At 37.9% G+C, this 16,120-nt stretch overlaps 1 protein-coding gene across 2 annotated transcripts in view; it reads right to left on the reverse strand.

The window, feature by feature from the left end:
* Positions 1 to 16,120, reverse strand: part of LOC136877131 (ELMO domain-containing protein 3) — a 101,638-nt gene that overhangs the window by 22,806 nt on the left and 62,712 nt on the right. For both annotated transcript variants that reach the window (XM_067150942.2, XM_067150941.2), the window contains exon 4: positions 9,892 to 10,013. In XM_067150942.2, coding sequence (XP_067007043.1) covers positions 9,892 to 10,013 — 122 coding nt within the window. The remainder of the gene's footprint in view (positions 1 to 9,891; positions 10,014 to 16,120) is intronic.

Consider the following 16,120-nt stretch of genomic DNA (forward strand, 5'->3'; position numbering starts at 1 on the left):
GTGTGTTTTATCATTAGTCAGTATGTGGCAGTTGAGTCCATCATTATTAGTTATGTTTTCTTCCATTTTCAGATGTTTGGTCCAATATCATATGTCCAATACTATGCTGCCCAATATTTTCTGTCCAAAGATGTTTTGTCCAACATTATTTTATTAGGGCAATGCACATGTCTAATGCCATTTCATTAAATTACCTTTTGTACAATCTTTCGTCCAAGTACTTACTACTAATGAGTTAAATTAGCAAGTCTACATTTATTTAAAGATGTCAAGATTAACTGAAACAAAAGGAGGGAATGGAAGCTGGAAAATGAGAATTTTCTGCAAAATTAAGTAATGAATCAAAAGCATACTTCACCATATGTGAATAGCTGGGGAATAAAAGCAGAAATGTAATATAAGCTGGTAATAAATGTTAAGAACCAAGCAGAAAGACCATGCTTTTTAACAGGAGATAACTGAGTTCGAACCCCAAAGTACTGTGAGGTAATTCTGCAAATGTTTGTGAAGCTGGTTTTGTAGCTTTTCTAACGCACAGTCCCAGAGAGATATCTTACTCTATCGGTTGAAAGATCTTTGTTGGATTGAGTAGTCCCAGTGTTCTGAACACAAGGAGGGCCACAATTAGATGCACCTTCTTTTCTATAATAACTATATGCTGACTAAGTAAGAATGGCAGTGCATGAAGATACAAAGATTGTCCTCATCTTTTGTGTTTTCATGTTCATTTCCAGCAGTATAGCAGAACTACCATTAGAAACTCTAAGGTAGCAACCAGGTTGTATATAATAGGACAAATGACATTAGTACAAAACTCAATACTGTACTGGTAAAATTTAAATTATTATCAGGGTTGCCATTGATGCTTTCACGGCCCATACTGATAGATATGATAAAGGCTTTTGGGCTTATGCTGTCTCAAGAAAATAAGGTGAAATTCTTTACGTTTCGCAGAAAACTTTGCTCTGCGTCTTCAGAAGAAAATCTTGACAGTTCACGAGAAAGGCTTCTCAAACAATGAGTTTTGAATTTAGACATTATAATAGAAGTAGAAGTGGTACGTTCATACGTCACCAGATGGCTCGTTTCAGTGTTTTCCAAATTCGTACGTTCCTGATCGCCAGATGTTTCATTCCAAGCTTGTGTCAATGTCATACTTTCGCATGTGTGTACACCTGTTATGTTATGTGACCCTATCAGACTGATTCTGATGATTCTGTCAGCTTCCGCTTCGAACGCTAGCGCTGTACCACCTTCAGTGAGCCATCTGGTGACGAATGAACGTACCACTTCCACTTCTATTATAACGTCTAGATTCAAACCTCATTGTTTGAGAAGCCTTTCTTGTGGACAGTCGAGATTTTCTTCTGAAGACGCAGAGCAAAGTTCTCTGCAAAACATAAAGAATTTCACCTTATTTTCTTGACATGGCATAAGCCCAAAAGCCTATATCATGTCTATTATCAGAGTATTATGAAAACAGGCTATTACCAATAAATCAAATGATGTGTGCCTTTCAGGAAAGATACAATACAAACTAGATTCAAAAACTCAACTGCGCATTATTAAATCGGATTTTAAAAAAATATTGAACAAACCCTGAAACATAACAAAAACAATCATTAAAAAAATATTTCTATCAAATAGTCTCAAAATCAATTTCTTAATGTTATCACACAACGCTCAAAACATCACAAGCCACCAAGAGATGGAGCCACATTTCACATCCCATAATTTTCAATCAGGAAAAAGTATGTATATTACCAAAAATAACTTCAAAGTATACGGAAAAATTATTTGCAATTCATGAAGCTCTATTATATATAAAACAACATTATGTGAACAAGGCTTTAGTCATCATCATCATCATCATCTATTTTCTGCTCCAGCAAGCCAGGTGCGGGTGTTTACGAGCCTCTTCCAGTTCGTCCTGTCCATCCACGGCTGATGTTCTACCTTTTGCTGCCAATTTACATCACCTTTGGAAAGGTCTTTGAAAATTGACTTTTCCCAACTATCACGAGGCCTTCCTCTGGGCCTCTTACCAACAACATTCCTTTTATAGTATGTTCTTGGGGTTCTAATTGGAGCCATCCTTCTCATATGTCCATACATTATTTTGTCTTTCCTTGTCTTTCGGAGACATGACCGAAGGAACTTCATTTCAGTGGCCTGTAGGCGATTTTGTACAAATCTAGTCAACGCTGCTGCTTCCAGTCCATATGTTAGAATTGGTACAAGATATGTTTTGTACAGCGTGAGCTTGCAAGCTTGGGGAAATTAGTCATCCCAAAGTAATTGACGAATGGAGTGATAGAAATTTGATGCAGCTTGTATGTTATTGCCTATTTCTTGGTTTATGGTATTGTCAGAAGAAATGAAGTATGACCAGATTCACTTGAGCCTCCTAAATACATTATCAAATGGTGAAAATAACAGCAACAGGTCCAAAATATTGGAACTTTATGCCATGATTTAAGTGTGAGAAATCCGAAAACTATCTTCATATGAGTACCAGAACACTCTGATATCAGCGGTAATATGCAGGCAGATAATCTAGCTAACAAAGCAGCAAATAGTTTAGGAGATCCACTGTATATCTATCTCTTAGTCCCAATTGGGAACATGCATCATTTTCAAAAATTTTTTTTTTGAAAAGTACACCAATGAAATAGTACGTAAACGTATTACATTGTGGTATGTTGCCTTGTTTTCTACCATTAAAAAAATATTTAATAGTGCCTTTCCGCAAGGCGAGTGAAACGGCCTCTGACGTAAGCGGCGCGCTGTGACGTCACGATCCAGTACCGCATGGAGCTCTACCAGCCGTTGTGCATCAGCCGTTGCTAAAAGCCGATTGTTTATTATTCATGATCGCGAATAACTTCAAAATGACAGAAGAAAGGTTCAAAAACGCACAATCAGACAATCTATCATGTGTAAATGTCATCATTCTTGAAAAATAGCGACTTTTGTGGCCGCAGAAATTCGCGGATAACAAGCAAGTTGGTAAGTGGCGTCTTTTATATACGTGCAATGTACTGTAACCCATAGTATTAGGATAACAACGAACCTGGATAGATATCACATCACTTTCAACATTTCCTTCTAGACTGATTCCCCTATTAAAGAATAACATTACATTTTCGGGCTTTCAGCATTAGTAAAGTAAGAAATCGGATTTCAGCACTAACATAAACATATAGGTAGCATTATAGTACTAGTCCGCTTCTGTGGTGTAGTGGTTAATGTGTGCCACTTCCGGAGGCCCGGTTTCGATTCCCGGCTCTGCCATGAAAGTTGAAAACAAATAGTACGAGGGCTGGAACGGGGTCTACTCAGCCTCGGGAGGTCAACTGAGTAGAAGGGTTTCGAATCCCACCTCAGCCATCCTCGAACTGGTTTTTCGTATTTTCCTACTTCTCCTCCAGGCACCTAAGGCCACGGCCGTTTCCTTCCCTCTTCCTTGTCTATCCCTTCCGATCCTCCCATCCTCCAACAAGGCCCCTGTTGAGCATAACAGGTAAGGCCGCCTGGACGAGGTAATGACCCTCCTCACCAGTTTCATCACCATACTCAAAGTCTCACGTTCCAGGACGCTGCCCTTGAAGTGGTAGAGGTGAAATCCCTCGCTGAGTCCGAGAGAAAACCAACCCTGAAGGATAAACTGATAAAGAAAGAAAGAAGGAAAGAAAGAAAGACCATAGTACTATAGGGCTATAATCTATCATTCCCCCAAAAAATATATATTTATGGTTGGGACAACTGGCCTACCCACTTCCGGGGCCCATGAAAGAGAATTAAATATCTCTGTGGAGGGAAAAAGTTAAACATGATAAAGATAAATATGACTTCATCTAGTTTTCACAAGTCGGGCTGAGTGGTTCAGACTGTTGAGGTGCTGGCCTTCTGACCCCAACTTGGCAGGTTCGATTCTGGTTCAGTCCGGTGGTAGTTGAAGGTGCTCAAATACGTCAGCCTCGTGTCGGTAGATTTACTGGCACGTAAAATAACTCCTGCAGGACTAAATTCCTGCACATCGGCGTCTCCGAAAATCGTAGAAGTAGTTTGCGGGTCGTGAAGCCAGTAACATTAATTACATTTGGCTTTTAACAAGCTGAGCATATCAGGAAAGAAAAGTGTCCTGGTGACATTTTAGTCACTCAATACAGGAATGTCTTTGGGTGCTGTGACTTTTACTTTTTTTTTTTTGCTTTACGTCACACCGTCACATATAGGTCTTATGGCGACGATGGGACAGGAAAGGCCTAGGAATGGGAACAAAGCGGCCGTGGCCTTAGGTACAGCCTCAGCATTTGCCTGGTGTGAAAATGGGAAACCACGGAAAACCATCTTCAGGGCTGCCGGCAGTGGGGTTCAAAACCCACTATCTCCCGGATGCGAGCTCACAGCTGCGCGCTCCTAACCGCACGGCCAACTCGCGCGGTATTTTTACCCTTCGGTTTATTGACTTGGCTTGTATAACCTAAACCTTAGGCTAAGTTGGATAATATTTTAAACACCTACATCACTGTTTTCACCTGTGTGCAATTATGTTATTTATTTCATTAATATTATGATAATTATTATAATTGAGGATTGTTAACTTATAAGACCCCAACAGACAAGCATTGGTTTTGTGTAGAGTTATACATTTGTTAAATTCACGTTGTTTCCTTTCATGATGTACACGCCTATTCTGTGTTACATTATAGAGTATTTAGATATAGCCTAAATTTCTTTACCAATTAAGCTCTTCAATAAAGACATACATAACTGTCCCATGCCAAGATATATTGGTAGAATTAGAGCTGTCAAAATGGTTCATAACCCCTTTGATTTATTATCTTGACATGGATCACCCAAAACATAGGTTGGGTTTGGAGAATACTTTAATAATCAGCATTATTTAATGCACTGTTTATAACTTTCATATTCCAAGATGTAATTGAAGCATTTAAATAAAGCATCATACATTAAAATTTAAAGTTTTACCACTAGAACAGCTGACATGGAAAAGTGATTTGAAAATTCAAACAAACTGATCTTACGTTAAAATCTTCAAAAAAATAAACTGTAGACTTTTCCGATATATCACCAGCATTTCTCCAGCTCGCCAAAATCCATTTCTCCCTAGTTTTAGCGTCTTTGGAACGTTTATAAACAATTTGTTTGGTATGGTATGCGATGTGCTATTGCACATCGGAACTCTACACCATTTATAAGTTTTCTGCCTCACTGTCTGCGCAGGATTCATTTTAAGTCTAAAATATACCACTCAGATTATTATCCAATGTATAGACCTCGAATTTAATCATACTAGACACTAACGTAAAGTAGAAATACGCGAAGTGTATCCTGCTTCTCACAGCACACTATGTGTTATTTCGTCTGCTAATTCAGTCAACCTGTACGATGACGTCAGGCCAATGAGATCGCGTACTTGCGTGACGTGACATTTTCGTAGATTTTTATCATGTTTGGAGTTATTATTTGTACATTCTGATCACATTTTTGAATTCTGCATGCAATTTTGAATCAGATTAGCATATTTTTAATTAAAACCTCGGATCATGCATGTTCCCTATTCCTATTGTGGGGTCGGGGATGAGGTGAGATGTGTTTTATGGCTGGATGCTCTTCCGGATGCCAACTTCAGTTGAGGAGCTAATGAAGATGAAATTGACAGCAAATGAAACTGAGTAAGGAGTTGGAAGGAAAGGAACTGTCTCAGCATTTGCCTGGAAGTGAAAGTAGGAAACCATAGAGAATCATTCTCAGGACAGCCAACAGTGGTGTTCAAACCCACTCATCTCCTGAATGCAGAGCTTGGTTTCATAGCCACGCATGTTAACACAAGCAGCCACTCTGCTACATACCAAATTTTAATATCTGTTATATAATAATCACAAAGAATTCTATTATTCTACCAATTAGCAAGAAGGGAATTGGAAAGAGAAGTTAAGGGAAAGAGACCAGTTAGAAGACCAAGAAGAAGGTGGATGGATCAGATTTGGAAGGACATTAGAGAAGCTGGATTGGATGTGGCAGAAGTAATGGGGCAGGAAAAGTGAAAGGACAGAAAGAAGTGGAGGCGGCTTGTTAACCACACCCAGGTGACTGGAGTGGGGCGATGATGATGATGATGATGATGAGTGCTCAATTACCATCAAATGTGTCTTGTTTAGTATGCAATCCTGCTTTCCATACTGCTAAAGCTATGACAGAATACCTAAACAAATGCAATTTCAGAATATTTGTCCTGGTCAGTTTGTCAGTGGCATCTCCATACAGGTCAATGGGGTGAAGATTAGTACCTGTATATCCCTGTGTTTACCGTATTATACACATATGATAATCAAGAAGTGAAGTAGTTAGATGTAGTACCTAACCTACAATCAGTTGCAGTAGAATGTCTGAAGCCAACAGGTCAGAAAGTTAATGCTTGTGCAAAGAATTCAGAGACTGGACAGAGAGATTGAGCTAAGCGCAATCAAACACAAAGAAGAAGAAGAAGAAGAAGAAGAAGAAGGACAACAAAAGAGCAGCAATGAATAAACAATCAATAAAAACCTTTAAAACTCTATCATCACATCATCATCATCATATTCTACTACTACAGAAAGCTCAGTATTTAGAACTAAAGAGTAAATATCAGACATAGATAAGAGAGATCAAGAATACTTGGTGGCAACAAAAGGCTCACGAACTTCAGAGACTATCTGATGTTTGGGATCTGAGGAACTTTTATGCAGGAATCAAAGAGCTGTATGGTCCATTTCATTCTTCACCAGGTACACTGAAAAGTGCTTGACAACTCCACCTCTCTCACTGACAGTACTTAAATCCTGGAGCGCTGGAAGGAGCACTTCTCCATTCTTCTAAATTGCCTTTCCACTACCACTGAAGACTTCCTTCGGGATGTGCCTCAACAACCTGAACAACCATGGACTGCAGTACCACCCACTTTCCAAGAATTCGGTATAGCTCTCAATCAACTGAAACCCAGAAAGGCACCTGGCCCAGACAACATCCCACTGGAATTAATTCAAGCTGGAGGTCAATCCCTCAAAATGCAAATTTTTACTCTTATCCTCAAAATTTGAGAAACAAGAGAAGTACCTGGTGACCTAAAGAATGCCACTATCGTCACAATCTTCAAGAAAGGAGATCGCAGTGTTTGTGGCAACGACCGTGATGTATCACTTCTATCTATTGTGGGCAAAATTCTTGCAAAAATTTTACTTAACCATCTCCAGGCTATTTCTGCAAAGATCCTCCCAGAGTCTCAGTGTGGATTTCGACCCTCCAGAAGCACTATTGATTTGATTTTCTGTGTAAGACAACTCCAGAAAAAATGTACAGAGCAACAAAATCCACTCTTCTTAGTCTTTTTTGACCTGGAAAATGCCTTTGACTTGATTCCAAGACCTGCTATGTGGGCAGTACTGAAACACTTTGGCTGTCCTCAGCGTTTTGTTGATCTAATCCAAGCTCTCCATGATGGCATGGCGGGTCAAGTTTGCCATCAGAATAAGATCTCTGATGAATTTCCAATCACTCATGGACTAAAACAGGGTTGTGTACTTGCTCCAACGCTATTTGTAGTGTATGTGGCTGCAAAGCTCTATGAATCACCTACAAACAATCCAGGCGTACAGATCAGATACCGTTTTGATGGAGGTCTTTTTAATATAGCTCGACTTCGCTCCCAGAGCCTAACTCAGGTTACAAAGATTACCAAAATGATGTATGCAGATGACGCTGCATCATCTGCACTCACACCAGAGGAGTTACAACAGTTGGTTAACTGCTACAAGAGTGCATGTGATCAATTTGGTCTCACAATAATTAATGTTTAAAAGACTAAGGTCCTAGCACAACCTTCACCAAGCACAACCCTTCCACATTTCAACATCTCCATCTGAGATGCATCATTGGAGCAGGTAGACCACTTCTCATACCTGGTTAGTACCCTGTCTGTGCGCTGTAACTGTCAAAAGGATGTGGAGAAGAGAATTGGTGCTGCCCATGTAGCATTTGGGCGACTATTGCACCGGGTCTTCACGAACAAAGATTTCACCGTGAACATGAAGCTTATGGTGTACCAGGCTGTTGTCATCTCAACATTACTGTAAGGCTGAAAAACTTGGACCCTATACTGGCGTGACCTTAAAAATCTTGAGCGCTTCCACCAACAACAGCGATCCATCCTTAGGATCAAGTGGGAAGACATCACCAACCTAGCTGCTCTTGAGAAAGTGCATGGTAAGTATACAGTCATCCATCATTGGTCATCAACCTAGGTGGATGGGACATGTCCGCTGGATGGATGATATGAGACTTCCACGTCAGATTCTGTTTGGTGAACTCTCTTCTGGCACCAGACCTCATGGAGGTCCTAAGAGGCACTATAAGGACCAGTGTAAGCATACTATGAAGTTGAAATGTCTGAATCCACAAATGTGGGAATTGCTTGCTGAAGATCGTTCAACCAGGCAACAGATCATCCCAGGCACTGTGAAGAGATTTCAAGGGAAACAGCGCAGTTACGAAGAGGACAAGCGACGAGCACAAAAAATTAGGGCAGCTCAACCACGTCCTCCTCCAACAATTCTGTGTGATCTGTGTGGTCGTTTGTTCCACACCAAGATTGGACTGTTTAGTCACCGTAAATACATCCACAGACAGCCTTCAGTTTGGAGTGAAGGGACACGAAAGAAGATTATACTCAGAAATGAGTTAAAGCCAATGACAACAACAACAGTAGAATAATAACATATAATAAAAATATAAATAAACTAACAGAATGGACCCGTCATTGGCGATGTCACTGACTTCTCTTTCTACCCAACATTACCGTGTGAGCAGTCATTTTTAAGTCACTGGTGACAAAATGAGTTGAGTTAACAACTCTGAGGATTAGTTTCCAAAGGCCTCATTGTACACTATACTTGTGGTCAATCCACCTGGGGCAGGTACTCATCCAAACAGCGCTCGGCCAATGGTTGCTCTGGAAAGTGTGCTTCGACATGAAACACACAATTTTCTGGAGAACCGATAGAATCACAAAGAGAATGTGTATGACCTTGTTTTGTGGAAATCTAAATTTTAAATCATATGCTGGGCTTTATTTTGTGACAGGATTAACTATCTGCCAATCATTCCGATGTTTAGATTAAACATGCTAAATGCTAAAAGTCATCAAATAAAATAACAATTATGGGAATAAATCACTCTGAAAGTTCCAAGATATCATATCTAGTCTCACTTAGTGGTGGTGATAACCACTTATTCACTCTAAGCTAAAAACATAAAATTAAGTAATATCTTTTCCCTTGCAAACGTTAGTATCATTCTATTCTGATCTGGGAGGAAAAATGTGTCGGTGATATTATCAAAACTAGCATTCTGTGAAGTAACTGTAATTTTACTGATTACTTATTTAGAATGTAAATTATAATTGAGTAAAATAATTCTCAGGCAACTGTAATTCATATTCACATAATTTCATATGTATATTACTGCATCACATACACAGTTCGCTCTTTTAATTTTAATTTCCACAAGGTAATTTTGTTTTAGGACATTGGCAAATTAAAAAGTGTATCTTATTTAGGCTGATGATGACCCACATAGGGTCAAAACGAGTCCCTTATTAACATATTGTAATGTATTTATAGACATTGCAATTATTGTACAGTATTAAGTAGGCAGAATAAACTTTGTAAAATTATATGTAATCTTAATTCAATACGGAACCAATAATGAAATTCATAACCTTGAACTGTAATTCAACCCAATCACTTCTTTTTTTTTGTACTTTTCCCATCACTGTTAAATTCTTATAAATTAATTTTCAATGTGAATAACCCAGCTCAATAAACTCACTTGAAATCCAATATGTTCCCAATGTGAACCATAACATGGGCATCCTAGTGTCGCACCAGTGAAACGATAGTAAACTGTTTGCAGAATTCTTACATGGACTGCCTCAGTCACATCTAATTTACCTGGAAAGTAAACACATATCCATTATAGCAGTATATCATCTTCCAGACAAATATCCTGCAACCACAATTAAAATATTTTAATTGAATCAATCACTACTGATCTACATTTAGGGCAGTCACCTAGGTAGCAGCTTCCCTATCTGTTGTTTTCCTAGCCTTTTCTTAAATGATTGCAAAGAAATTGGAAATTTATTGAACATCTCCCTTGGTAAGTTATTCCAATCCTTAACTCCCCTTCTTATAAAAGAACATTTGCCCCAATTTGTCCTCTTGAATTCCGACTTTATCTTCATATTGTGATCTTTCCTACTTTTAAAGAAACTACTCAAACTTATTCGTCCACTAATGTCATTCCAAGCCATCTCTCCACTTACAGCTCGGAAGATACCACTTATTCCATGAAATCAGCTTCATTTCCCTATCAAATCTTATTTACATTAAATCAATAAAAGTGAATTTCCACCTCTTTTACACTTATATTTGCTTTAAGCAAATTAATTATTTACAGTACAGAGGGTGGCCAAATTATTAGACTCAAGGTGAAAAAAGTGAATAAGTACAATTCCTCAATAAAATACTCTTCATTACACATACTTAATGCTAATATTAGTCACTTAACAATATTTGGGTATATTTAAAAGAAATTTTTCTGTTATTTGGTTTGTTGTGGTAGCACTGCAGTCAGCTGGTGCTTCATCTTGTGGATTACTAATATTAGCCTCTTTACCGTGAAACACGATGTGCTCTTCATCAAGAGGCACTAAATTTTATGGATTCCCTAAGATGTGCAGTGGTTTTAATTAGTTTTAGCTCCATTCCATTCAACAACACACATTTGACATCACACCATATAAAAATGCACACCTCCCTTAGTGATAATTAATGAAACAAGTGTTTATGATGCAGCAGAGGATTCAGGCACTCAAAACCAAATTTATTTATAGTGTTTTAGCATGGCATTTTCTTTTAAGAGACATTCATTTTAAGAACCCTTACGAAGGTTTTTAGTTGCATGGTATGACTGTGAAATTGGACAATGCATATCTCCCTCACTCTTTTTCTCCTCCAACAAACTAAGTCTCCATAAAACACTAGTTATTGAGAAGAAAAGACACAGTACTTGGTCTAGCACATATCATGTTAAAGTGAAATTGCAGACAGTCCAACAGTGTGGCATTTCATCTAGTTCAATAGGCCAGGGAATACCCAATGACCGTTTATGCAATACCATAAATAGTTTACCTGCCTTTCACCCAAACAAGGGACCTCTAGACTTTGAACTGTTGTGCGCATACATAACATAGGTTGTACTCTATTCTTCTTGCATTTATATTGACATATGAGCGATGCAAAAAAAAAAATTCTCTTTAATTCCATAAGAAAAATTAGGGCGTCATATATGTGCGATGACAAGATATATGCGAGTAAATATGGTATTTGTAGCTTCCTAATTTTGTGTCCGGAGGTCATTTAAAATTTGTTTACATAAGGTATTTCTAGGTCTTCTCCACGGATGCTTTCCTTTAATGAAGCCTTCTGCCACAGTTCTCATTAAGTTGGAGTGACGCATTGTGTGACCCCACCATGAGAAACAACAGTTATGGATTGTGGGAAGGATTTATTCACAGCATCTGGAACTATGGCATTTGACATCTTATCTCTCCATGTCACATTTATCATGTTATGATAGCATCACATTTTGAAGGCTTTAACACATTCTTTTCATTTTTATTTAGTGTCCATATTTCACAGGCATACAATGCAACTAAAACCAAACCTCATGGTGCAACGGACCCAAAGGGCTTTGGCCTACCAAGCGACTGCAGCTCAGCCTGAAGGCCTGCAGATTATGAGGGGTCGTGTGGTTGGCACGATGAATTCTCTTGGCCATCATTCTTGGTTTTTCTACACTTGGGGCCATTATCTCACCATCAGATATCTTCTCAATTGTAATCGCATACAGTAGGCTGAGTGGACCTCAAGTCAGCCCACAGATCCAGGTAAAAAATATCTGACCTGGCCAGGAATAGAACCTGATGCTTTCAAATAAGAGGCAGGCATGCTACAATATTAGAGTATATTAGACTTTAGTCTTAATTGGATGTAAAAATATATAGTATTGACTACAAGGATTAAAATTAGTTTTGTACAATTTTATAAGAAAAAAGTGATTAGCAATAAAACAGCAGACATTTAACCATGCAAAAAGAGCTACAATAGGTACATCAAACCGTTATACATTTATTCAATATCATAGCCCTGATGTGCATTTCACACTGTTTTCTTTTAAAAAACAAAAGCACCAAAAAACCAGAGTATTAGCATGAATTTTAGTATCTGGGTCCGTATGTCCTAGAAGACTATTCAAAATTCATTGATATGTTATTAAGAAGAACGAAATCATGTCTTCTAAACCTGCTACTTATCTGTTTCAGGAAAAGAAAGAGAACTACATCTACTACAGTATTTTGAAATCCTGTGTTTGAAAGTCAACGCAGATAACATGTACCTTGTTAAAAACAGAGCCTCAATTTAAACAAAAATGCTCAAAATATACACAAATAGGACCTGATATCACTGAAATTAGCAAAATACAACCAAGACAATAAAATGGCTGAAATATGCATTTATATGCAATATAAAGTTGCTTTAAACAGGTGTCAGGAACCCATCGTTCAGTTATTTTTCAGATTTTTGATAATATGAGCTCAGAAAGAAACATGACTTCTCCTTCACATCCAAACCTTATTCATAATAAAACATACTTTGCATCAATAAAAGGATGCTGACACCTCGCAGAGTTTTGAACCTTCCATCTCCTGTGTGGCAAAGGTGGTATGATGCCAGTTATTTCCATTTCAAGATTGTGGTTCATCCCTTTCAGACTGTATACGCACAATTGTGCGGGTTCGTATTTTATTTATGTCTGAGATTATTTGACGTTTTCTTAGCGCTAGACCGAACTGCAGTGCTTGTGCAGGACACGTAGCATGTACTTCAGCTGTTTTTATTTAGTACTTGACCACCAGGGGGAAGGAAGAAGAGTTTAAAAATACAGTTCATTAGCAAGATGGCAGGAAGCAGTAATGCCTAAAGAAGGTATTTATTTATTGCATTCATATTAATCTAGAAGCTTTACTGAATATCAGAATATAACCAATGAAGTGTGTAAATTGTGTAGCAAACGTAAATTGTGAACTTACATCATACGTAATACCATGAGGTTTTGAATGTTGATACACACATATGTGCGGGCTAGGTTTCCTTACAGGCAATGAATGCAGGAGTGCTGGGTGCTGTCACAAAAAGGACTGTGAAAGCACAACTCGTACTCTACATGAGAAATGTAATGTATAAGATTTTAAAATCGTTCCACACTGTAAAATAGAACATTTGATCATGTACATGTGCATATTCACATGGACTGAGTTGAAATTTTTGAAAGTAATGAATGAAGTTCTGACACGCACAATTGTGTGGGTTCTGTTTTTCAGACTATAGTTCTTATTTTGTAAAATAAACTGTAAAAACATGTATTTGAGAGCATTTTAGTAAGTTTTTGACGTTTTGACACCTGCAGATTTCTTTCAGGTCTGACGACAAGTTGCTGCTGCCAAAAGGGTAGTAAAAGCAAAACTCTTCCTCAATGTAGAAAATGTAACGTTTACTTGTGTTTGAACAAAGATTTAATTGTTTTAAATTATTCCCCACTGTAAAATAGAACATTTGATCATGTACATATGTATGTTCACACTCACTGAGGTAGTATTTCTTTTTTGTAAGTAGTGAATTAAGTCCTGACACACACAATTGTGCAGGTGCTTTTTTTCAGATGTTAATTTTTATTTTGTAAAATAAACTAAAAATATGTGTATTTAAGAGCATTTTAGTCAATTTTTGACGTACAAACAAAAATTCACACCGCCAGTTTTCTTTCAGGTCTGAAAGGGTTATAATCTTCCTTTCACTCCTTATTTTTCTAGCTTTAATAATGAAGAGTTACAAGTCATTATTATTCAAAACATTGCTAGGATACCATTTCTAGACATGTACCTCTTTTAAGAGGACATTTTTTATATATTTATACATAATTTTATATAAAATGCTTTGTAAAGAATATCAGAAAGCACTTGATAACTACAAACCATATCTTATTGCTGCAGATAGAAAGTACGAGGAAAAAGGGCCAGAAAAATGTACGGTAAAAAACATTAACCAGTAAGACAAAATGTTTTTGGTCTCTGTTAGGTTAGGTCTCTGTTACAGTGTCTTCTCTATCACATACAGGTTGTACTGAAGGACCGCTCATTAGAACAAATTTACAAATAACTAATTCCAAGTGAACCTTTATAAGAGAGATTCTTTAATCCTGACAATTACACCATACGACTTTTTGACGTGTCGTACAAATGAACGCCATCTACCGCGTTTTTTTCTCGTTTGCCTATATCAAATTCAGACTTTTTATTGTAGTCACTTCTTACACGGAAATTTTTTAAATTGTTCAATATCAAATGGTAATATAGATATCCTAGCTGAAACAATTCTTTTACTTTTTCAGTCATTCCATTTCCTTGTAAATTAAAATGATCGAATTCAGTAAAACTTGCAAATGGTGTGAACTATTTCTAGAGCATAACGCCTACCGAAACATAACTTTAAATAAGAGGCTTTGAGTGGCACGTCTTCGAGATGTGTGGTGTAACTAAAGCGATATTTATAGACGTGTTACTGTCAGGGTTAAAAACTACATAGATCACACAGAGAACTGTGCAATACCTTCATGAGGTCATTCATTCCTTGTATGTTCTCTCACCCTAGGATATACAACTCAGTGATAAAAGTATGGCAATGAAATGAAATGGTGTATGGCTTTTAGTGCCGGGAGTGTCCAAGGACATGTTCGGCTCACCAGGTGCAGGTCTTTTGATTTGACGCCCGTAGGCGACATTGCACGTCGTGATGAGGATGAAATGATGATAAAGACGACACATACTCCCAGCCCCGGTGCCAGCGAAATTAACCAATGATGGTTAAAATTCCCAACCCTGCTGGGAATCGAACCTGGGACCCCTGTGACCAAAGGTCAGCATGCTAACCATTTAGTCATGGAGCTGGACAGTATGGCATTCAAGGCTCCAGATGAGTCTGACATTAGTTCCACTTACATGTACAGTAAAATGTCATTGTAACGAATGCCAGTTTAACGAAATGTTCAGAATAGCAAAATTACTTTCAGGCCCCTTCCCTTTTCCCTATTTACTGTGTGTGTGTTAAAATATTTCATCCAGTATCTAGTATTCGGGAGATAGTGGGTTCAAACCCCACTGTCGGCAGCCCTGAAGAAGGTTTTTCGTGGTTTCCCATTTTCACACCAGGCAAATGCTGGGGGCTGTACCTTCATTAAGGCCACGACCGCTTCCTACCCAGTCCTAGCCCTTTCCTTTCCCATCATCGCCATAAGACTTATCTGTGTTGGTGCAACGTAAAGCTAATAGAAAAAAAAAAATTTCATTGTAACGAATTTCGAACTTTCGGTATAACGAATATTAAAATGTAGCCTTTTTGCTTATATTTAACATCTTTTCTTTTCGAATATAATTGGAATTATTTTTATCGCCGGGTATTTCACACATGTCTCTAGACAGCTAATACCAAATGGCACACACTATACGACACACAGGCGAAACTACCGATTACAAATCATGGGAAGGTAAGGAGACACATCACAATTCTGACAAGTGGGTTGCCTACCCAACAGCACGTGAAGGTTTCTGATTCAGTTTTGATGAACTGGTACTGATCGTCATTATGTAGGATTAATTTCTTATACATAAAAAGCAAATTCAATCCAATTTTCTATTAATAAAAATATCTTCAAATACTGAGGTGCGTAGATTGGATTACAGTATTCGCGTTCACAGGATACGGTTCAGGTAGTCATTTTCCATACATGTATGCAATTGGTCGAGCTGGATATCAATTTCAAAGTAACCAATACATAAGAAGTAATGCTATTGGATGGGTAGGAACTCCAGATTGACAATCAACCAATGAACATTACGGTTTCACATCTCTACCTTCAGTACTGCATTTCGTTTATTCAC

This window comes from Anabrus simplex, chromosome 7, assembly GCF_040414725.1.
Source record: "Anabrus simplex isolate iqAnaSimp1 chromosome 7, ASM4041472v1, whole genome shotgun sequence".
NCBI classification, from domain to species: Eukaryota; Metazoa; Arthropoda; class Insecta; order Orthoptera; family Tettigoniidae; genus Anabrus; species Anabrus simplex.